The 24,398-nt window shown below is 35.1% G+C and overlaps 1 protein-coding gene across 6 annotated transcripts in view; it reads right to left on the bottom strand.

Annotated features, from left to right (window-relative positions):
- VPS54 (VPS54 subunit of GARP complex) overlaps positions 1-24,398 on the bottom strand; it is a 126,018-nt gene that overhangs the window by 46,042 nt on the left and 55,578 nt on the right. For all 6 annotated transcript variants that reach the window (XM_017522147.2, XM_017522151.2, XM_017522150.2 and 3 more), the window contains 5 exons: positions 20,195-20,321; positions 18,551-18,658; positions 15,734-15,789; positions 13,630-13,726; positions 4,627-4,967 (listed from right to left, as the gene is read on the bottom strand). In XM_017522147.2, the coding sequence (XP_017377636.1) occupies positions 4,627-4,967; positions 13,630-13,726; positions 15,734-15,789; positions 18,551-18,658; positions 20,195-20,321 (729 nt within the window). The remainder of the gene's footprint in view (positions 1-4,626; positions 4,968-13,629; positions 13,727-15,733; positions 15,790-18,550; positions 18,659-20,194; positions 20,322-24,398) is intronic.

The raw sequence follows: 24,398 nt of genomic DNA, 5'->3' as shown, positions 1-24,398 counted from the left end.
TTTAGTAGAGACGGGGTTTCACCGTGTTGACCAGGATGGTCTCGATCTCTTGACCTCGTGATCCACCCGCCTCGGCCTCCCAAAGTGCTGGGATTACAGGCGTGAGCCACCGCGCCTGGCCCAAGATTTTTTATTTTTTAACTTCAATTAGATCTCTTAACTTTAACATCAATAGGAAAAATGCAAACAAGCTCCAACATAATCCAGCAATTCTACTTCTGGGTATATATCTAAAATAACTGAAAGAAAGATCTTCAGGATTTATATGTACACTCAAAGTTCATAACAGCACTATTTGAAATAGTCAAGACATGGAAGCAACACAAGTGTCCACTAATGGATGAACAGATAAACAAAATGTGATATATACATACAAGACATACATATATCACATATATGTATATATCACACACATATACGTATATATCACATACATGTGAATGGGATATTCATCAGCCTTAAAAAGAAAGGAAATTTTGATATGTGCTACATCATAGATGAAACTTGAAGACATTATGCTTTGCAACTCTTTCTAATCTTTTCCATTGTTTTTCTTTTCCAAATCCCTGCCTAGTATTTCCTATTTTGTGCCCATATGTGCACTGCAATAAACTTACAAAATTGCAGGTTATTTTGAAGAAAATAGGGAAAATCTACTACTAACAAAGTTAAAACGTCATACATATTTTTATATGTTCTACATAGGTGATTCAATTATATACTGCAAAAACACTTAATACAGGATAGTCAGAGCCCTTGTATGAAAGAACTAGTTAGACTCACACATATAAATATACTCACTTAATTAACTGCCCCTTTACTTTAGGTTGGGTAGTTCCCAGACATATATGTATCTACTGAACATAGAATCATCTACAGAACCTATGCTTCATGCTGTAGGAGGAATGTGATTGGGGAAAGCCTGAGAATGTTCAGTGTATAAAGTGAGCCACAATAGAGGTAGGAGGGGAAGGATAAAAACTGTGAGACTACATCTGGTTTAATAGGATCTCAAATGGTGTAGCATAAAGCTAACCATCTTTCAGTATCTCTCTTTGCCACAATGACAGCTCTAACTGGGCAAATAGTCAACAAGCTAAAGACTTATTTCTCAAGCCTCCCTTATAACTAGATATAGTCATGTAACTATGCTGACCACTAGGATATGAATGGAAGTAACAAGTACGAATTCTGGATTGTGCTTGTTTTTAAAAAGAAAGAATAAAATATAAACAAATCTATGTGAAGGTAACAGAACAAATCTAAAAGGTATATGGATTTGTAAAAGACCAAGAAGAGTTAAGGCAATCCTAAAGAAGAAAAAGTAGGAGAAATTACTCTCCCAGATATTAGTATGAATTTAAAAGCTACAGTTGCTGGGCATGGTGGTTATGCCCAGCACTCTGGGAGGCTGAGATAGGAGAATCACTTGAGGCCAGGAGTTTGAGACCAGCGTGGGCAACACAGCAAGAACTTGTCTCTACAAAAAAAAAATTATTTAAGAAAAAAAAAACTATAATAACTGCAATAACTAAGACTATCTTACTTAATGGTACTGGTGTAAAGACAGAAAAATGAACAAAATAGAGTCCAGAAACAGATACACATATATCTGAATATTTGATTTCTGGCAAGACTGACATTATAGAGCAGTAGGAAAGACAGCTTTTTCAGCAAATGGTGCAATGTCAAAAACATATCCATATGAGAAAAAAATATTAACCCTTATACTATATCTAAAAATCAATTCTAGATGGACTGTTAGGTCTTAATGTGAAAAAGACAGAAACAAAGTTTCTAGACAGTAACAAGAAAATATCTTCGAATCCCTAAAGTGGGGAAAGATTTCTTAAATAGGACACAAAGGAAGCATAAATCATAAAGGAAAGTAATGAATCACAGAATTATATTAAAATTAAGAACTTTTGTTCACCAAAAACCCCGATAAGAGAGAGAAAAGTCAACACACAGTGGGAAAAGACAGCTGCAATACGGACAGCTGGCAAAACTGACCTAGCATAAAGAACCTTCATAAATCGGGACAGGCGTGGTGGGTCACACCTGTAAGCCCAGCACTTTGAGAGCCAGAGGTGGGCAGATCACAAGGTCTGGAGTTCGAGACCAGCCTGGCCAATATGGTGAAACCCCCCCTCTACTAAAAAATACAAAAATTAGCTGGGCATGATGGCATGTGCCTGTAATCCCAGCTACTGGGGAGGCTGAGGCAGAAGAATTGCTTGAACCTGGGAGCCGGGGGTTGCAGTGAGCCGAGATCGTGCCACTGCACTCCAGCTTGAGCAACAAAAGCAAGACTCTGCCTCAGGAAAAAAGAAACATAAATCAATAAGAAACAATATAAACCAATAGAAAAGTGGGTAAAGGCCTTGAATAGGCACTTCATAGAAGAGGATATCCCAGCAGCCAATAAATGTATGAAAAGGTGCTCTCCTATGAGTCAAGGAAATAAAATTACTACACTTGTGACATACCCAACAGAATGGCTAACGTGTAAAAGACTGACAATATCAAAAGTGAAGGAAGATGTGGAGTGACACAAACTGTTCCACACTTCTGAGGGGAGTATAAATGAGTACAACCACTTTAAGAAATTGTTTGGCATTAGCTAAATTGACCACTCACATGCTTTATTTGTTCCCAGGTATACATTCAACAGAAATGCTTATAACATGTGCACCAAAGCTATCTAGAATGTTCATGGCAATCCAAAAAGAAAATAACCCAAATCTTATCAAAAGTAAAATATATACATATATTATAGTATACAATAAAATGGATTATTTGTATAAAAAATTTACTGCTACATGCAACAACCTTGGATAGAGTCAGGAAATGTAATGCTGAATGAAAGAAATCAGGGACAAAAGAACAAATATATTATTCCATTTGCATCAAGTTTAAAAACTGGAAAAACCAATTGTTTTAATGGTTTCCTGTCGGAGGGAATAGTGTAGTATTACAGTGGCAAGAAGGGCTTCTGAAGAGCTGGTAAAGTTATATTTTTTGAGGTGGGTGACAATTACACCAACACAATCACTTTGTGCTAGTTGAGCTGACCACTTTATAAGTGGTGCATTTTACCATATGTGCATTATGTTCCAAGAGGATCATAAAAGGGCTGAGGAGAGGAAGATGAATACATATGATTGAAGCTGGAAGGTGAGGCTTAGTTCTTCCCAAATTACATGGCTATTGTTAAAATGTTTAAAAAACAAAACAAAGGAAGGTATCAGCCCTTTGTCCTCTCCTTCCTGCTGCTTGGGATGAAAATGAAATGCTAAAAGAACAGCCACCTTAGACACAGGTGGAAATTATACACTGAGAAAGGTAGAGCTGTCTTCTCAGCTGAAGATCTCCTACCTCTGAAATGTTACATGAAGAAACAAAATGTTATATTGTTTAAGCTACAGAGTTTATACATCTCTTTTTATAGCAGTTTTAGACTACACCCTAACTAGTAAATGTAAAAATATTAGCCTGAATAGAGAAAAAACTTTTTTTATTAATATATAGCTTAGGGTTTTGTTTGTTTCTACTGAAGAACAGTGTTACAACTGGCTTTATGTTGTAACTGTAACCTTTATAAGCTCCAGGACCATAAGTTGACTTACATAAAGATAACTGAATTGATTTATGTAAAGATAATGAAAGTATAGTTATTCTTAACAATAACTAAATCCAAACTATATTCTTGGACCAGAAAGATTTTATTGGTTCCATTTTTTTTTGATAACTGAGATTATTGGATCAATTGGTAAACTTTGTTTAAATGGGATCTGTGGATTAGATAATATTAATAATTTATCATATCAATTTTTTTGTATTTAATCAGTATATTAAGGTTATATAGGAATGTTCTTGTGTTTGGGAAATATACACCAGGTACCTAGGGATAATAGTGCATCATGTCTGTAACCGACTGTCAAAGGATTCAGAAAAGATATTAACATAAGAGATAAAGAAAGAGACGAAAGGTGACAGAGAGAGAAAAAGGTAGGGAGGGAGACAGGGGGTGATGTGGTAAACTATTAATACCTGGGGAATCTGGATGAAGGCTATATGAGAGTTTTTTTTACTTCTATTCTGGCAACGTTTCTGTAAATTTGAAATTATTTCAAAATAAGAAGTTTTTAAAAATAAGTTTTAAGAAAAGATGTGATCCATTTGGAAATTCATGTCTTTGAAAAGCCAAAAGTTATAAATTAACAGATTTTCACAACATATAAATTAAAAAGGTGACACAGAAGAAGGAAAAACCCAAAGCAATAGCTGACCTGGGTTCCAGTAAATGTTCTGCCACTAGTCACTTTACTTAAGTCATTGAAGCTCTCTGGGCATCAATTATCTTATCACTGAAATGAGGGCACTTAATAAAATGGTTTTTAAAGTTCTTTTCCAGTCTTAAAACTCTACAATTCTCAGTTACTTCCAATGCTCACCTCCTTACTTCTCATACATTTTTTTAAAAAACATATGTTTCATAAAATATATTTTTGTTAAATTCTAAAATTTACATGGTTTTTCAATAAACTGAATAATCAATCTAACTGAAGCCATTAATAACATGACTCAAAATCTTGTCAATTTGGCAATAACCACTATACTCACAGAATATCCACACCTCCTGGAATAGCAGATGATGCTGTCTGCTCTTTGCTGGATGAAGAATCAGTAGTACATTCTGGCTCGGATACAGAATCACTGCTGCAGGGTTCACTATTTGGAGATGCATTTCTTTGAGAGGTAGTGTCAACTGCTACAGGTGTTAGCTCACCCTCAGTGAATGCATCACTTATAAACATGCCTTCATGGATTAAATAAGCCACCTCTGTGTCCAGTGTATTATCTTTTGCAGCATTCTTCTGTTGTGAAATCTCTTCCAATTCTCTAGTCCTTTGGTTTTTGTCAAGAACTGAGAGAACAACGCTGTGAATGATATTTAACGTTGCCTACAAGAAAATAGGACATACTTTTAAGGAACGTAAAATATCTGTTACCTGAAGTTCCCAAAAGAGAATACTGTGCATGTAATTTTGTACATCTGTAATCATAAATGAGTCAGTCATGTGTATCAGAATTTCTAACGATCTTTTTTATTACATAGGAAAAGTGACATGAAAAGGAACTGCCCAGGAGAAATGGATTCACTAAAGCTTAGAAATAAAGTTCTGATATTTTAACTAATTTTTAAAATGGAAATCTCCCTAAAATATGTTGCATATTTCTCTGACCTCCTAAAAGTGTTATATTAAACATAAAATAACTTGTCCGTCAAGAGAATCATATACATTGATATGCCTGCCTAAAAGAAAAGGAATCCCCATCACTTACCATGCCTATTCCCTACTTATCTCTCTTCTTTTCTCATCTGTTCTCTCACTTACTCACTACTCTCCAGACACTCTAGTTTCCTTTCTACTCTTCCCTCATTCCAAGATTGTTCCCACCTCAATGCCTTTGCTGTTTCCTTTGTCCAGAATGCTTTTCACATTGATCTTTGAACATATTTCTTTCTCATCACTGAGGTTCTGGCACCAGTGGTCACTTCCTCAAAGAGGCCTTCCCTGACTCTCCTCTTGGCAACTCTATTCCATTATCCAGTTTTTGTAAAAAAAACAAAAAAATAAATTAAAAAAAAAAAACATTTATCATTATCTAAAATTATCTTTGTTTATTCTAGGTCTCCTTCTACTAGAATGTTAGTTCCATTCCATGACACTATAATCCTAATGCCTAGAATAGTGCCTGGCAAATAGGAGGTGCTCAATAAATACTGAAAGCTAGGTGAATGAAGAGTAAATTTATTTAAACTAATGTCTTTATGGACAATTAAGAAATAAAAGGCTACTTGTCTATTTTAACATTCACGGTTACAGTCTTAACAATTTGTTTCTCCCTTTCTCAAAACCTTGATTTGTATTTTGGAATCTACATGGTTCTAGGGAAGCAGACTCCAACTTCAGGTCAAGTACCTGGAACCACTACGATCTGAGCTTAATGATTAGGAAGGTACACAGAAAAGAGAATTGCAAAGAAATAAAGCCAAGCCTTGATGACATCAACAGTCTCTCTATGAAGCACCTAAAGGCTGATCTACCTCTGGGTATTTTTTTAGTTATATGAACTAATAAATCCCCTTAACTATTTGAGACACTCTGAGTTGTGTTTCCTGTTATTTGGAACTGAAAGCATTTTAAATGAGACAATAGCCCATACAATATACAGAAGATACAGCCTTCAAGAGCTTTAGGACCAAAGTATCTACTATGAATACTGCATTTTTTTCTTTCTTCGTTGCTTACTAACTTCTTCTCTATTGTTAGAAACGTACTGCTCTGCTACTGCTGCTTTAATCCTCGCTGCTGTCCAATCTTTGATATACTTACTTCCCTCATCTTTTTTTTTTTTTTGCCTTTCTTTTTCCTTACCTCTTCTGTCTTGCCAATTTTAACTTTTTAAAATAAAAAGATCATGATGATAGACCTATCTAACATCTATTCTACATCACTTTTTCCATGGTACAATAGCCATGTAATTTGAGTAGAAAGAAGCCCACCTTCCAGCTTCAAGTGTCAGTCCTAAATAGCCCACTCAGTGTACTCCCAACCTCCTTGCTCATGATTAGCTTAGAGATGAGAAGAAAATACAGACTTAAACTAATTATCAGTGCACAGCATTTTTCCTGACCACAGTTACCAGGTATGTGACCTAAACTGGTTCAATCAATTAAAGCCAAGGACTTTCATTTGATGACTTTAGAAGAATAACTCCAGGTGAAAAACTGTAAATTTGGCTCAAAAGAAGTTTCATTTGCTGACTGAAGAAGTAAAACTCTAAGTAAAAAACAGAAAACTTCTAGGTGGTATAGAATTGTGGCAAATGTGGCAGACCTAGAACTGATGAAGCCAAGAGGAAAGCGAAAGGCAAAGCTGAATTGGAAACAGAGAAACTAAGCTGGAGAACCAAGACAAAACCATGCATGAAGCCCTTCCTAGTCTCGGACGTGTTTTTAATTACCAGAGCCAATACATTCCTTGAATTGTTTAAACTAGTTTGAATACTTCATTCCTTTTAATAACATCTTAGCTTATACAGTTATTAAAATTTTCTATATAAAGTATATCAGCTATTCTCTTAGGGATTCTTCTTTGCTGTTTTCACCGTATCTACACTTCTGAAGATTTAATTATTTTTTCCAAGTCCAAGCATTCTTGCTTAGGAATGCCAGAAGACTAGTATCCAAAAAATAAGAGTTAAAAATATATAATAGATTCAACAGTAGATACATGGTTTACTCCCTGAACTATCATTTACACAGTCTGTAGACAAGTCCATGTTTCAAAAACACCAGGACAGCTAAACCAAATATAATTTTCCAATCTTGAGAATGGAGTGAATGAGATATCTGGTAACTATAGTGATAGCCATAATGACAACTGATATTGTCATTCTGAAATGAAAGACTAGGTTTATTTGTCCATACAACAAAATGAAATTTATAAGCTAAGAATTCCTTGAAAAGAAAGTAAGCTGCATTTAAAAGCTGTTTTCTGTTTTACCTATAAAAATCAGCCTAATCCATAGGGTGCAAACAACAAATAAGAATTTAATAAAAAGTCAAAATACAATTTAATAGTAAAGAATGAATTATGGAGGTCTTATAATTCTAATTTCAAAACTTACAAGACTACATAATCATAACAGTGTGGTATTGGCATAAAGAGCGACATATAGAACACAGAGAGCCCAGAAATGAACTCTCACATATATAATAAAATGTTTTTTGACAAGGGTGGCAAAACTATTCAATGCAGAAAGGGCAGTCTTTTCAACAAATGGTACTGGGAAAACTGAATATCCACATGCTAAAGAATGAATGTAGATCTTATCTTACATATAAAAACTAAAGTCGATTAAAGGCCTAAATATAAGATCTAAAAATATAAAACACTTAGAAGAAAATACAGGAAAAAAGCTTCATGACCCTGGATTTGGCACTGATTTCTTCGATATGAAATGAAAAACACAGGCAACAATAACAACAAAAAATAGGTAAATTGGACTATATCAACATAGAAAAACTTCTATGCAACAAAAGACACCATTAACAGAGTAAAAAGGCAACCTACAAAATGAGAGAAAATATTTGCAAATCACATATTTGATAAAGGATTAATATCCAGAATATGTAAAGAACTTCTACAACTCAACAAAAAACCAAACCACCCCACTAAATAATAGGCATACATTTTTTCCAAAAAAGGCATAAAAATGCCGAATAAGCATATACAAAGATGCTCAACAACACTCATCGTTAGAAAAATGTAAATTAAACCTACAGGGAAATACCACCTCATACCCATTAGGATGGCTACTCTCACAAAATCCAGAAAATAACAAGTGTTGGAAAGGAGGTAGAAAAATTGGAACCCTTGTGGACTATTGGTGGAAATGTAAAATGGTACAGCTGCTATGGAGAACAGTGTGAAGGTTCCTCAAAAAATTACAAATAGAATTACCATATAATCCACAAGTTCCACTTCTGGGATTGACAAAAATAAGAACTGAAAGGGGGCCTCAGAGAGGCATTTGCATAGGCATGCTCATGGCAGTATTATTCTCAATAGCCAAAAGGAGAAAGAAACACAAAGTGTCCATTGACAAATGAATGGATAAACAAAATGTAGTATATACACATATAATGGAATATTATTCATATTATTCAGCCTTATAAAAGAAGAATATTCTAACATGCAACAACACAGATGGCACCTTGAGGACATTAAGCTACATTAAATAAGTCAGTCACAAAAGAATAAATTTTGTATGATTTCACTTATATGAAATACCTAGAATAGTCAAACTCATAGAGACAGAAAGTAGAATGGTGGTTGCCAGGGGATGGGGGAAAGAGGGAACGTGTGTGTGGTGTAGATGGGGTTTTGCTAGGTTGCCAAGGCTGGCGTGTGTGTGTGTGTGTGTGTGTGTGTGTGTGTGTGGTGTAAACAGGGTCTTGCTAGGTTGCCAAGGCTGGTCTGTGTGTGTGTGTGTGGCGGGGGGGTAGACAGGGTCTTGCTAGGTTGCCAAGGCTGGTCTCAAACTCCTGGCCTCAAATGACCCTCCCGCCTCAGCCTCTCAAGGTGTTGGGATTATAGACATGAGCTACTATATCAGGCCTATATTTGGTTTTTGTGCCTATTTCCTGGCATACTGTTACTAAAAGCCTTGGGAAAAAACGTTTTTGTATGCTAAAGAGATGACCAGTAGCCCAGGCTCCTACACAGCCTGAGGATGAAAGTTGGTCACCTGAAAGACTAAGGCAGGATTAGAAGGTTGGGACTTTCAGCCCCAGCTTGGCCAGAGTTGTTATTATTATTATTTTTGAAATGAAGTTTCGCTCTTGTTGCCCAGGCAGGAGTGCAATAGTGTGATCTCGGCTCACTGCAGCCTCTGCCTCCTGGATTCAAGCAATTTTCCTGCCTCAGCCACCTGAGTAGCTGGAATTATAGGCATGTGCCACCATGCCTAGCTAATTTTTGTATTATTAGTAGAGATGGGGTTTCATCATGATACCAGGGTGGTCTCAAGCTCCTAACCTCAGATGATCCACCCGTCTCGGCCTCCCAAAGTACTGGGATTACAGGCATAAGCCACCACGCCCAGCCCAGAGTTATTATTTACTAGGTACAGAGTTTCAGTTTCGCAAGATAAAAAGAGTTCTGTGGATAGATGTTGGTAACGGCAGCACAACAGTGCAAATGAACTTAATGCCACTGAACTATATACTTAAAAATAGTTAAGATAAATTTTATATGTTTATTTTTACCATGACCAAAAATAAATAAAAAATATACACTAAAAAAATACAATTAACAGCAATAGATCCTCAAGTTGTTAACAATTACTCAAATACAAAATTTATAAATCCCAATCTTTTATTATTTATCCATTCAAAATAAAAATACTATTGTAAATTCTGGATAAAATTTCATGCTTTAGTTTCTTTTATAAAGCATAATACTAAATCACAGCACTTTGGGAGGCCAAAGCAGGAGGATCACAAGGTCAGGAGATTCAGATCATCCTGGCCAACATGGTGAAACCCTGGCTCTACTAAAAATACAAAAATTAGCTAGGTGAGGTAGCAGATGCCTGTAATCCCAGCTACTCTAAAGGCTGAGGGAGGAGAACTGCTTGAACCCAGAAGGTGGAGACTGCAGTGAACCGAGATTGTGCCACTGCACTCCAGCACTCCAGCCTGGCAACAAAGCAAGACTCCATCTCCCCCCACCCCACAAAGAAGTATAATACTAAAGTGACATATAGGATATCCTTTGTCTTAGAGAAATAAATGTAAGCATGTAGGAAAGTAAATTATTAACCCTGGTAAATCAAATAAATTCAAACAGTCTATTCCTGTAACGTAGTAAATGCTATTAAAAAACAAAACAATTTTTTCTGATTATAAAATATTTCTCTTTGTAGAAAATTTAGGGAAAATAGCAAATAATAAAAATGTTACATGACATATAATCTGACCAGCTAAAGAAAACCACAAAAAAGGCCAAGCTTTCTCCTTGTTCTAGGAACATAAAAAGATTTTTTAAAAAATTTTTTGACATAGCTAAGATCATACTATATAAGTACATCTTTATCTTGCTTTTGCTTTTTTTTTTTTTTTTTTTTAGACAGAGTCTCACTCTGTCACCAGGCTGGAGTGCAGGGGTGCAATCTCGGCTCCCTGCAACCTCCGCCTCCTGGGTTTAAGTGATTCTCCTTCCTCAGCCTCCTGAGCAGCTGGACTACAGGTACATGCCACCATACTCAGTTAATTTTTGTATTTTTAGTAGAGATGGGGTTTCATCATGTTGGCCAGGATGGTCTCAATCTCTTGACCTCGTGATCCACCCATCTCAGCCTCCCAAAGGGCTGGGATTACAGGCATGAGCCACCACGCCCAGCCCTATATCTTGCATTTTTAACTAAATATCACAATGTATGTTTTCTTCTACCATTAAAAATCCTTGGCTGTATATAATATTCCATGGTAAAGAATGTGTCAAGCATAATTTATTTTACCATTTCTCTATTGTTAAACATCTGGGTTCTTTCCAACTTTTAGTTATTTTTAAATTCTTCAGTAAAAATGAACAGCTTGTAATTAACATTATTTTTCAGTGAAATAATACTTGGTAGGCTCACAAACTTCTTTCACAGAAAAAAGTACCATATTTCATATGTCATCTGCAAAGATGTTGTACATGAGTACTAATTTAAGTGGTCCAAATGTGAAAATGGCAAATTACAACTATAATCAATCAGTTTCCATATGTACATACATAAAATAACTCTACTTATAGTTTAACTGACATAGAGCCTTAAAGTGGAATGACTACAGTAAATCCTCACTTAATATGGATGATAGGTTCTGGGAGAGTGTAACTTTAAGTGCAACAATGTACAGCAGGTTCTCAAATAACATCATTTCCTTCAATGTTATTTTTTAAAAATTGAAGGAAATGTTTTACTATAATGATGAATGAAAAAATGGCTTTGGTGTGAGTTGTTTCACTTAAAGTCACAGTTTCCAAGAACCTATCCATGACACTGAGGACTTACTTGTACTTTAAAAAATTACTGGCAGAAAGTTGGTCTATTCTACATTATGCAATGTAAGAGTTCTATATATCTAGACATGCAATAATTGAAGTGTGTGATGATGAGGTCATGGTCAGAAAATAACTGAAAACATGGCCTAATTATTGAACATCTATAGACATGGGTTTGTGTCTATCACTATTAATAGGTAGGATCAACATTTTAGAAGCAGTCTAAAGCACAGTGAATCACATTCTATAAAACTTTTGTGAACCTGGTTGGAGAGCTTACACATGTAACTTAGCATCGCTCCAATGTGAATCAAGAAAATTTCATGTCATACACAGGTACCAAAGTCCCCTGCACTATTTAACATGGTACTCAGGAGATGCTGGGGATGTTAACTAGCATATAAAACACAATGCTAACACTTGATAACTCCAAGAATATCTAATTTCACAAATGGCCCCTTTTAACTGTTACACATGGTAATTCCTAATGACTGTATTCTTTTTCATTTTTTTTCTTGCAGTCTCTTTCTATTACCCAGGCTGAAGTGCAATGGCTCAATCTCGGCTCACTGCAACCTCCGCCTCCTAGGCTCAAGCGATTCTCCTGCCTCAGCCTCCTGAGTAGCTGGGATTACAGGCATGCGCCAGCACATCTGGCTAATTTTTGTATTTTTGGTAGAGACGGGGTTTCACCATGGTAGTCAGGCTGGTCTTGAACTCCTGACCTTGTGATCCGCCCACCTCAGCCTCCCAAAGTGCTGGGATTACAGGGATGAGCCATTGCACCCAGCCCATTTTTTGAGACAAGGTCTTGCTCTGTTGGCCAGGCTGGAGTGCAGTGGCACAATCACACCTCACTGCAGCCTTGGGATTAGGTGATCATCCCACCTCGGCCACCCAAGTAGCTGGGACTACAGGTGGCACCACTATGCTTGGCTAATTTAAAAAAAATTTTGTTGAGATGAGGTTTCCTTATGTTGCCCAACCTGTTCTCAAACTTCTGAGCTCAAGTGATCCTCTTGCCTTGGTCTCCCAAAGTGATAGGATTACAGCTGTAAGCCACTGGGCCTGGCCTGTGTTCTTCTTAAAACAATGCTATTATATGTTGGTGATTCAAATTAATATATATTAGAGGCTGACATCTTCTGTAAAATGCTATGTGACCTGTTCTTTTTGTTATACTAAGTGGCTTAAAATTAAGTGGCTTGACTAAAGAGACAAAATGATTAAATGTTATACATGATGCTTGATTGCATTCCTGCCCAAAAAATGAAATAAAAATCTAAATAAAGAATATTAGCGGCCAGGTGCAGTGGCTCATGCCTATAATCTCAGCACTTTGGGAGGCCGAGGGGAACAGATCACTTGAGGTCAGGAGTTCGAGACCAGCCTTGCCAACATGGTGAAATCCCATCTCTACTAAAAATACAAAAATTAGTAGGGAGTGGTGGCGGGTGCCTGTAATCCCAGCTACTTGGGAGGCTGAGGCAGGAGAATCACTTGAACCCAGGAGGCGGAGGTTGTGGTGAGCCAAGATTATGCCACTGCACTCCAGCCTGGGTGACAGCAAGACTCCATCTCAAAAAGAAAAAAAAAAGAAAGAAAATTGGCAAGATAATTTGAATATGAATAACATTTTAAAACACTATTATATCAACATTGAATTTATAGCAAAATTGGTGGTTTGGGGTGGATTTTGGAGTGTTTAACAATATTATACCTCTAGATAACCTAGAAGGAAAACAAAAAATCACCAGAGGAAATATTACTGTATAATATTTAATGTCAAGTAAGCATATTTCTTAATGTTATTAAATTATAAATTATTAAAATTGTCAAACTTTGAGATACTTAAATTATTTAAAACCAAGCCTCTTTAGAAAAATTACACAAACAAAAAAATTGTGTTTTATTCTAGTTTGATTCTTCATTTACATATTATATATCTAGAAAGCTGACTTAATTTTAGGGATATTCTGGACAAACTAATATATAAGCTTACCTTAACTCTCTGTAGGAAAATTGTAAACTTAGAGAAAATATCCTTGAGCAGCTCAAACCACTGGGGAAAATTCAACATTCTCATCTGATCTGCAAGCCTAGAACAAAAATAATTCAAACAAAAATAATGATCGTCTCTGGGCCAATACAACATCTACAAACTGGAAGAAATGAGACTAAATACTATCTAGTGATAAAATGCAATTTTATCTAGATACCTAACTAAAATGTTGAAGAGGTCAATTACTAAAGAGCTATGACTTACTTAAATATTTTTAAGACAGGTAAGTTAACTATATCATGTATCAATTTCAATTCAATAAGCTTTATGACCACCACTGAATGAATAAACCATAGAGAAATAAATGTGAAGATATACTCTGGAATAAAAATGGAAACATAACATCTCTCCCCAAAATTTAACAATCTGCTTTTCTAACTTCAACTTTAAAAATACCATGAGAGGTAACATGGCATGGTAGTTAAGAGCACTGGAGCCACAATGCCTTGGTTTAAAATACCAACAGCTTATTGGAATTGCTAGCTCTGTGGCTCTGTCAAGTGACTTAACCCCTCCATGCTCCAATTTTCTCATCTTACATGAGGAAAGTGATAGAACCTGCCTTATATGTTGCAAATGTTAGATAAGTTAATAAAAAGTACTTAGAACAATGACTGACACATTTTTGAAAGTACCATGTAAGCAACAGCCAATATTAATATTGATAGTTGACACAAATTAACTTCAAAGTGAAAAAAGTAATACAAAATATAATTCATTCCCTAAATATATTTTACAGTATCAAAATGACCTATTACTCTAAACTTTTAATAAATGTAGCTTCAGCAAAGAGTTTATTCTAAAAAAAATACTGCAACACTTGAAATATGGAAGTTCTCTACTTATATTGAGAAACTTTTGTAGGGAAGAAGAAAATTAAACTCCACATCCATTGGGGTTCTAAAAGTGTCCCAATGACTTATTTTTTTCCAACCACTAACAATTCTCTCATTATTATAGTTGCTTTGACTAATTCTGAAATTGAGTTTTCCCTAGGTAATAGTGTGGAAATTAATACTCCATAATCTCTGTTCTGTCAATTTGGCCCAGGAAAGCTTCATAGTAGTACATATTGCTATTCATATCTAAACCAGTTAAAAACATTTAAATATCCATATGAACAAGAAATTCAGTTACAAAATATTTATCACTATCACTTAAAAGAACAGAATGTGAATTTCTATTTTTTGTCTTTTTTTTTTGTTTTTGAGACAGGATCTTACTACACTGCCCAGGCTAGAATGCAGTGGCACAATCACAGACAGCTCACTGAAGCCTGGACCTCCCAGGTTCAAACCATCCTCCTGCCTTAGCCTGCTGAGTAGCTGGGAGTGCAGACATGTGCCACCATGCCCAGCTTATTTTTTAATGTTTATTTTAGTTTGAGATGGGGGTCTCACTTTATTGCCCAGGGTGGTCTTGAACTCTTGGGCTCAAGTGATTCTCTCACCTCAGCCTCCCAAAGGGCTGGGATTACAGGCATCAATCAATGCGCCTGGCCAACAAAAGGAATTTCTAGGGTGAAAATAAAAAAATACAAACATGGGCAATTCAAAATCATAAACTCAAATTTCTCAAGGCCAATTAGAAGCTGAATTACATAGCAATTTAAATGTAATACTTGCTATGCCCCTGTAATGAATTATCTTCAATTTCACCTCTCCATATCTATGTTCTGTCCCTCTCCATCCTGCTCTCCGCTCCAGGAGGCTAATCTGTGGGCTTGGCCAATGAGGAGCCCTTACAGAGACTGGAAGGAGTAAAGGTACCTACTCCTTTAGCTCTCTCCTCAAGGGTTGCCCCAGTGTGACTGCTTCCCTCTACTCAATGTTATAGCTTTTTTTCAACTACCTTTCTCCTCAGTTCTGTTAACTGCTGTCTTCCCTCGTCCCTTAAAGGTTCTGCACTGCCGCTTGTAATTTTCCTACACCCTGCTCACACCTTAGTAAATAATTCCTTTACTAAACCTACCTCAAATTATTCTAATTTGCATGTATCATCTTTTACCTGCCTGATAACCACCAATCTATGTATTTATACTTACTTCACAACAACATCTGTGTCTATTTCTTCTATTTGTGAAACTTTATTAATCACACACTGCAAAATTTAGGAAAAAACAAAAACAATTTGATTAACTGTCTTTCGAATGCTAAGTATTCCATGTTCCATTTGTACATTAAAAAGACCCTTACTTAAACAGACACTTCTCAAAAGAAGACAAACATGCAGCCAACATCCCTGATCATTAGAGAAATGCAAATCAAAACCACAATGAGATACCATCTTACAACAGTCAGAATGGCTGTTAAAACGTCAAAAATAACAGATGCTGGCAAGGTTGTAGAGAAAAGGGAACATTTATACACTGTTGATGAGAGTGTAAATTAGTTCAACCATTGTGGTAGACAATGTGGCGATTCCTCAAAGACCTAAAGATAGAAATACCATTCAATCCAGAAATCCTATGACTGGTTACATACCCAGAGGAATACAAATTGTTCTATTATTAAAGGCACATGCATATGTATGTTTATTGTGGCACTGTTCACAATAGCAAATACATGGAATCAACCTAAATGCCCATCAATGATAAGACTGGATAAAGAAAATGTGGCACATGTACGCCATGGAATAATATGCAGCCATAAAAAAGAATGAGATCATGTCCTTTGCAGGGAAATGGATGAAGCTGGAGGTCATTATCCTTAGCCAGCTAAAGCAGAAAGTGAAAACCAAATACTGCATGTTCTCACTTATAAGTGGGAGTTAAACGATGAGAACACACAGACACATAGAGGGGAACAACACACAGTGGAGCCTATTGGAGGGTGAAGGGTGGGAGGAGGGAAAGGATCTGAAAAATAACTAATGGGTATAAGGCTTAATACCTGGTTGAGCATATAATCTATACCAAAAAAAACCCCATGATACACATTTACTTATGTAACAAATCTGTACATGTGCCCCTGAACTTAAAATAAAAAAATTTAAAGGCTCTTACTGACTACAATAACTATTTTACCAGATTTTTATCTCTTATGTATCTCTGAAGGTGTCTGAAAAACTGCAGCATTACAATTAGTCAATTAAATAATCATTTCAGAGTCTGTTTGAATTGTAATAATTAAAATTGCCTACTATTCAAAACTGTTCAAAATCATACAGAAGAAAAGCAGAACTAAAATACTTATGCACAAGACGTAAGCCCCATGTTAAAATCACAAAAGAAATTCATATTGGAAGTTAAATTTCCTTGTAATATATGCAACAGTTTAAAATTTAAAAATAAATAAATAAATGCTTAGACTTGAAGTCTGGGAACTGAAACATACCAGTTTTTAGAAATTGTATAAAATATATATATAGAAAATTGTACAGATTGTGTTTACAGCTCAGTACTTTTGTACAAATGGAGTACATCTGTGTAATCACAACTCAGCTCATGAAACTGAACACTGCTAATACCCAGAGCTCCTCCCCTATTCTCCTCCCAAAATACACTACTGTCCTGATTTTTAAACCATAGAATAATTTTGCCTGCATTTGTTTTTACGTAAGTGGATCATACAATGTATACTTTTCTGTGTCTGCTTTCTTTGGCTCCACATTATGTCTATAATATTATATCTACAATATTCATTTATGTTATTCTGTGTAATTTATTCATTCTCATTAATATATAGTATTCCATTGTATAAATACACCACAATTCTACTTATTCTTTCTACGGGTGATGGAATTTGGGTTGTTTCCAGTTTTTAAAATTACAAATAGTACTGTTAACGAGCATTCTTCCGTCTGTGTTTTGGTGAACTTATATGCGTATTTCTGTTTGGTACATACCTAGGAATAGAAATGCTGAGTCACAACATGTATGCATATTTGGCATTACTTTATATTGCCAACAATTTTTCAAAGTGGTTGTACCAATTTAAATATACAGTGTTTTAATCAGTGCTTGAAAGGAGATGATTATAATTTTTTTGCTTATTTTATTTAAATTTTAAACTTATTTTATTTAAACTTTAAAAACTCATATATGTACATTCAACCCAATGCAAATGATCAACTAAGCCTAACAGATAAATTTCAAATTATATCATCTTTTTCATATATATTTTAAAAAACTGAAGTTCAGTGGATAAGATTTACCTGAGTAAAAAAAGTCAAAACAAAGATCAGGTAATACTGAAAAACACATGGATTTTAATTTATAATTTCTTAGAGATTCAGCTGAAAAGGAAATGAACACTTGTCTACTGCTGGTGGGAGTATAAATTGGCAAAATATTTTTAAACAAATTAAATTCTATATATCAAATAACTTAAAAATACTTTTCACTCTCTGACCAATACTTCTACTTCTAGGAATTAGTCTAAGAACCAACAGTCTTAAGTGTGAAAAACAAACAAAATAACTTTATACCACAGATGTCTGTCACAGTGCTATTTATTGTATCAAATTATAAAACAACCTAAATATTCAACACAGAAGAAAAGTTAAGTAGATTTAACATAAATGGGAATTTACACATCATTAAAAATGATGTTCCTAAAAGCATATATAATAATACGAGAAAATGCTTATGATTCTAACTGAAATATATGTATAAAAATCATATATATATAATGACAGCATAAGAAAATCAGAAACAACTACACATAGAAATATTCCTACAGCGATAATCTTTTGGCTGGTAGGGCTATGCTTTTCTTTCTTCTATTTTTCTATATTTTCAATTTTTAAATAAATGAACCATATTACTATTACACTATATATATATTATTACTAGGATAACATAAAATACACTTCACAAAGGTTTCAGACCAAAATATATCAAATAAAAATGCACAATTACCTGTTTAATGATATTCTTTGCTGTAATAATCATTTTTTCACCATAGATTTCTAAAAAATTAAGTTTTCTTTGTTTTAAGAGTCCAAATACAAGAGATACTAGTCTTTCCTGTTAAAATAAAGTAAGAACATGTAACTTGACATTTTAAATATGAAGTAATTTTACTTAGAGGTAGAAATATCCAGCATCAAGAGTTCTGTTTGATCCTCAGATCTCTATCCTGCACACAATATTTTCTAGAAACCTGAAAACCCTGTCCCATAGCAATCTTATCATGAGATTTTTAGAGTCAGTGTTCTAAAACACTAGTAGGGATAAATCCTATCCCACCACAGTGAACCAATGAAGCTGGTTTGGGGGCAAAACTATACAAAGATATTTTTTGTTCTAGTTTCAACAAGTAGAAAATACCTTTCTCACACTCTGATGACCAATAAATACTCCATGGGCCCTGTGGTTTTTCTGGTTTTTGCTTTCTTGTTTGTTTTGAGACAGGGTGCCAGTCTGTTGCCCAGGCTGGAGTATAGTGGCATGATTACAGCTCACTGCAGCACTGATCTCCTGCGCTCAAGTGATCCTCCCACCTCAGCCTCCCGAGTAGCTGGGACTACAGGCATGCACCACCACACCTGGCTAATTTTGAAATTTGTTTTGTAGACTCACTGTGTTGCCCAGGCTGGTCTCAAAATTCCTGTGCTCAAATGATCTTCTAGCTTCAGCCTCCTACAGTGCTGGAATTACAGGCCTGAGCCACTGCGCCTAGCCCCTGTGCTTTTTAATTCATGGTCTAGAAGACTGAAACAATGACCTAGACTCTCAGTGGGAAGTCAACTGCTAACATGTATGAAAGTTTTTTTACTTAGACAGTTGTCAGGGTTTTTGGGATTCTTTACTAGTTGTTGGCAGTGATTAACACTGAGAAGTTAGTTAAGTGATGCTTGGATATGATTTATTTGTATACGCATATATAAAAAAACATGTTCATAAATAGGTACTCAGTAATTTGAATGATGGATAATTACCATATTATAATGACCACTATTTTGGTTTTGTTTTCAGACAGGATCTTGCTGTATCATGATCATGGCTCAGTGCAGCCTAAAACTCCTGGGTTCAAGTGATCTTCTCGCCTTAGCCACCCAAGTAGCTGGGACTACAGGTGTGCATGTACCACCACACCCAGCTAATTTTTTATTTTTTGTACAGATGGAATCTCCCTATGTTGCCCAGGCTGGTATTAAACTACTGGGCTCAAGCAATCATCCCACCTCAGCCTCTCAAACTGCTGGGATACAAGCATGAGCCATTGCGCCCAACTATAATCACTTTTTATAAAAGACAAGCTCCAGCATACGCACACATAATATAAATTAATTCATCCTATATCTGTATTTTTAACTTGTTCTGAAGCTCATTTTAACTATAATTTCTAATTAAGCTATAAAATTATTTTATTCTCTAATTCCATAGGATTATGAACAATTATGGTGCTTGCTAAAGTCACACAGCTAGTGAAGGACTTCATAGGTCTGATAGCCCTTGAAATTTAAGATAATTTTGCTTCTTATAATCTGAGAAAAATGTGTTCTAAACCAAGACTGTTAAGCAATGACATCAACTTCATTCCACAGTTAAAACACATACCTCTTCTAAAACTTGACAGTCATCTTCCAGTGGTCTATTTAAGTCACTGTGAGAGTAAGTAGAAAATTCTGCAATCATCATTTTATCTATTAGTTTTTCTAATTCACAAAGCTGTGATCCCAAATGCCTAAAAAGGGAGAGAAAAACGCTATATATATTCATAAAAATTACAAATTTACTCCACAATCAAGGGAACTAGTAGGCAAAACTTTTCCAGCTAACAGTACCTATGCAATAATGTGATGTTTTCAAAAACTGAAATCCTTTAACTTACCAAAATAACTACAAACATTCCATTTCATCTTCTAAATTCCATTTTTCTCATTACAGTTGACCCTTGAACAACATGGAGTTTAGAGGGACCAACCACCACTGCAGTCAAAAATCTGTGTATAACTTTTGACTACCCCAAAACTTAACTACTAATAGCTTACTGTTGACCAGAAACCTTACCAATAACATAAACAGTCAATTAACACATTTTTTTATATTACATGTACCATATACTATATTCTTACAATAAAGTAAGCTAGAAAATATGTTATTAAGAAAATTATAAGGAAAAGATAATATATTTACTATTGACTAAGTGGAAGTGGATCATGATAAAGGTCATCTTCACATTAAACAGGCTGAGGAGGAGGAGAAAGAGAAGGAGTTAGTTTTGCTATCTTAAGGGTGCCAGAGGAGCTGAAGGTGGAGGCAGAAGAGGCAGGCATATTCAGTAAAACTTTACAGAAATGCATTGTAATTTCTGACTTTTTTGCTTTTTCATTTCTCTAAAAATGTTTGTTTTCTATATAGTAACAATCTTTCTTCCACCATTTGCTTTAGTTTCAGCGCCCGTATCACAGAAGGGTCCATGTCATAAAAGAAGTCAAAAGCAGTCTTGAATAATGGGAATCTGCTGCCAGACTGTTTAATGTCGTCTTGTTTTCTGGCACTGCTGTTTCTACATCTTTTTCCTCATTGTCTGGCATTGGTTTGAGAACACTCATCTCCGTCAAGTTATCTTCTGTTAATTCCTGTGGTGTGGTATCTATTAGCTGTTGAATTTCTCCAAGATCCTTATCTTGAAACACTTCATTCCTCACCTTTTTGTTTGCAACATCCACCATCTCTTTCATGATTTCCTTGATTGGCTCACAGCATCTGCACACAGTATTCTCTAGCAGGAATTTATTGTTTCAGGCTTTATGGACTTCACAACTTTTTCTTTAACAATGATGGCACCTTCAATGGTGTAATCCAATAGAACAACTTCCATGATGTTCTATTGGGGTTCTTTTCCATAGCACTGATAATCTTTTCCATACAGTAGTGCATGGTATAAGCTGTAAAGTTACTTACGACTCTCTGATCTAGAAGCTAGATTATTGATGTTATGTTTGGGGGAAAGCAGAACATTTTGACACCTCTGGGGTTAAATTCAAGGGGTTCTGGGTGGACAGGGACATTGTCCAACACCAAAAGAACTTTAAAAGGCAGTCTCTTATTGGTAAGGTACTTCCTAACTTCAGAGACAAAGCACCAATGGCACCAATCCAGAAAAAGGGTTCTCATCCAGGCTTTTTGTTGTACAACCAGAAAACTGGCAGCTGTTATTTATCTTTTCCCTTTGAAGCTTGTGGGTTAGCAGCTTTGTATATAAGGGCAGTCCTGATCATAAACCTGACTTCATTTGCACAAAACAGTAAGAGATAACCTATCCCTTCCTGCCTTAAATTCTGGTGCTCACTTCTCTTCCTTACCTAATAAATGTTCCTTATGGCTTCCTCACCCCCAGATTAGGGCACTTTTGTCTGCAGTAAAACCTTTCGGGTAGATGTTTTTCTCTTCCATTATTTTCTAAATGGCATCCAAAAACTCATCTGCTGCCTCTCTGTCAGCAGAAGCTGCTTCTCCTGATATCATGATTTTTTTTTAAGCCAAATCTCTTTCTAAAATTATCAAACCATCCTTTGCTGGCATTAAGTTCTCCAGCTTCAGATCCTTCACTTTCCTTTTGCTTTAAATTCTCATTTGATATCTTAGCTTTTTCTCAAATTACATTGGAGTCTATTGGTATGCCTTTCTTATAGTAAGCCTACACCTACAGAAAATCTGTATTTTCAATACTAGATTAAAAAGGTATTTGCAAAGAGTACAAGGTTTTTATTTGTGAAGTCATATAAAACAACAAATTCTGTTGTAGCTCAAGTGAGGACTTCACAAATTTCCTTTTTTTTTTTTTTTTTTTTTTTTTCCTTACACTGAATTCGTTTATCCTGAAAAGGTGGGCAACCACAACTGGAGACCTCAATCTACTACATACATCAAGGAATTAAAATTTTTATTGTAAATGTCCTAACTTTTCTCTGCTTCTAGGAAGCACTTCCAGCATCACCAGTGAACTTAGTATGGGTCCCATGGTGTTATTTAAGGTTTATAGTATGTATTAAAAACAATAAAAATACGCAAAAAACTGTAGGAAATCGCTTTTTAATGTGATACTCGATTTACTAGAGAGAGAAACTGCTCAAATGTAGATGATTAGCATCACTTGAGCTCACCACAGTAGCAACAGGAGGTGGGGATGAAATTATTACAGTGGTATAATACGTACCATAGTTAGTTTTTTGCAGTTATGATTTAATACTGCATGAATGGGGTCATGTATAGCTCTGTGTTTGTGTAAGCTTTAATAAATTTTAACTTTTTGAATAGAGTTGTGTGTATTTCATGGTAGTAAATGATAAAATAGACTAGTACTGATATATGTTTTATGCATTCATGGCATATGTAATTTTTAATTTTTTTTGATATTTCTAGGCTATGTCATTTGTAAGTTTTTTCAAACTTTCACAAATATCCAAAAACTTTTCTAATATATTTACTGAAAAAAAACTATGTATAAATGGACCCATGAGTCCAAACCCATGTTGTTCAAGGTCAAAGGTGTATCTTTAACTTCCACATGGTTAAATATGTTCTAGAAAACCTGGTTACTGGGTAAATGTATGATTCTTTTCCACAGACAAAATACTGACATTCTAAGTCCTTTCCTTATTAACCATTTGCTGAGTATTAATGGTGGTAGCTCCCTAGCCATTCATTTATTCAACAAATATTTGTGCCTACCCTGTGCTAGGCCCCGTTCTGGGTACAAATAAATATCTGAAGGGTTATAGGTACAGAGGAACTCAATTCAGTCTTTCTCATAGAGTTACTGTGCAACATCCCTCAGGTCATTATACTGAAAGTCATTGAAACCGAAGACTGAAAAACGTAAGGATGAAGTACTTCCATATACAAAAGGATTTTTACCATACTTTCAAATTGCTGTATAAAAGCAATGAGCTGAAGAAACCTAGATAATCTAGTTGGTCCAAAGAATTTCAAAACTTAAGTGAAATAGTCCAGTGGAAAATATGTTTCTATCTCAGGGGAAAAAAAATTTTTTTTAAACTCTGTTGGGGCAGTTTTAAAACATTTAAATTTAATATTACAATAAAAATTTTAAAACATACAAAATATGTCTATACTATATTTACTTGAAAAAGAAATCCTTAATATTGGCAACTGTATTTACCAAGAAAGATGAGATATAACACAATTTTTAAAAAATTAATAAAAACCATTTGACCTTTTGGGTAGATGTATTATTCTTGTTTTATTCACAACATATGCTAAGTAGGAGTGGTGATAATTATGAAACAAATCTGATAAGTGAAATAAGTTTGCATCTTACAACATGAAAATTATATTTCTTACGGTTAATAGACTAAAAAGGTTCTCATAAATGGCATCAATATCTTACAGTAGACTAATTTAGAATATATCCACTAGCACAAACTAAAACATTGTCACAAGAGGAATCTGGCAATACCTAGCAAAATTACAGAGGAATTTTGACCTAAGAATCTCATTTCTTAGAATCTGTCTTAAGGACGCATGAGCAAAAATACCAAAGAACATACATTAATTGCCCTACTACTGGTAACGGTAAAGGAACAGAAACAACCCAAATGCTGACCAATGGGGAACTGGTTGAATAAATCATAATGCATTTATTTTAAATAGATATTACATACTTTAAAAAGAATTGATAAATATCTATACATACTGCTATAGAGAAGTATTTTTTTTCATTATTTCCCCTCTAGAAGCCTTTCTAATCACACACACAACCCTATGAAATCTATTTTTTTTTTTTTTTTTTTTT

This window comes from Cebus imitator, unplaced genomic scaffold, assembly GCF_001604975.1.
Source record: "Cebus imitator isolate Cc_AM_T3 unplaced genomic scaffold, Cebus_imitator-1.0 Scaffold23, whole genome shotgun sequence".
NCBI classification, from domain to species: Eukaryota; Metazoa; Chordata; class Mammalia; order Primates; family Cebidae; genus Cebus; species Cebus imitator.
The sequence above is the reverse complement of the archived record's forward strand: the minus strand, read 5'-3'. Positions and strand labels throughout refer to the sequence as shown.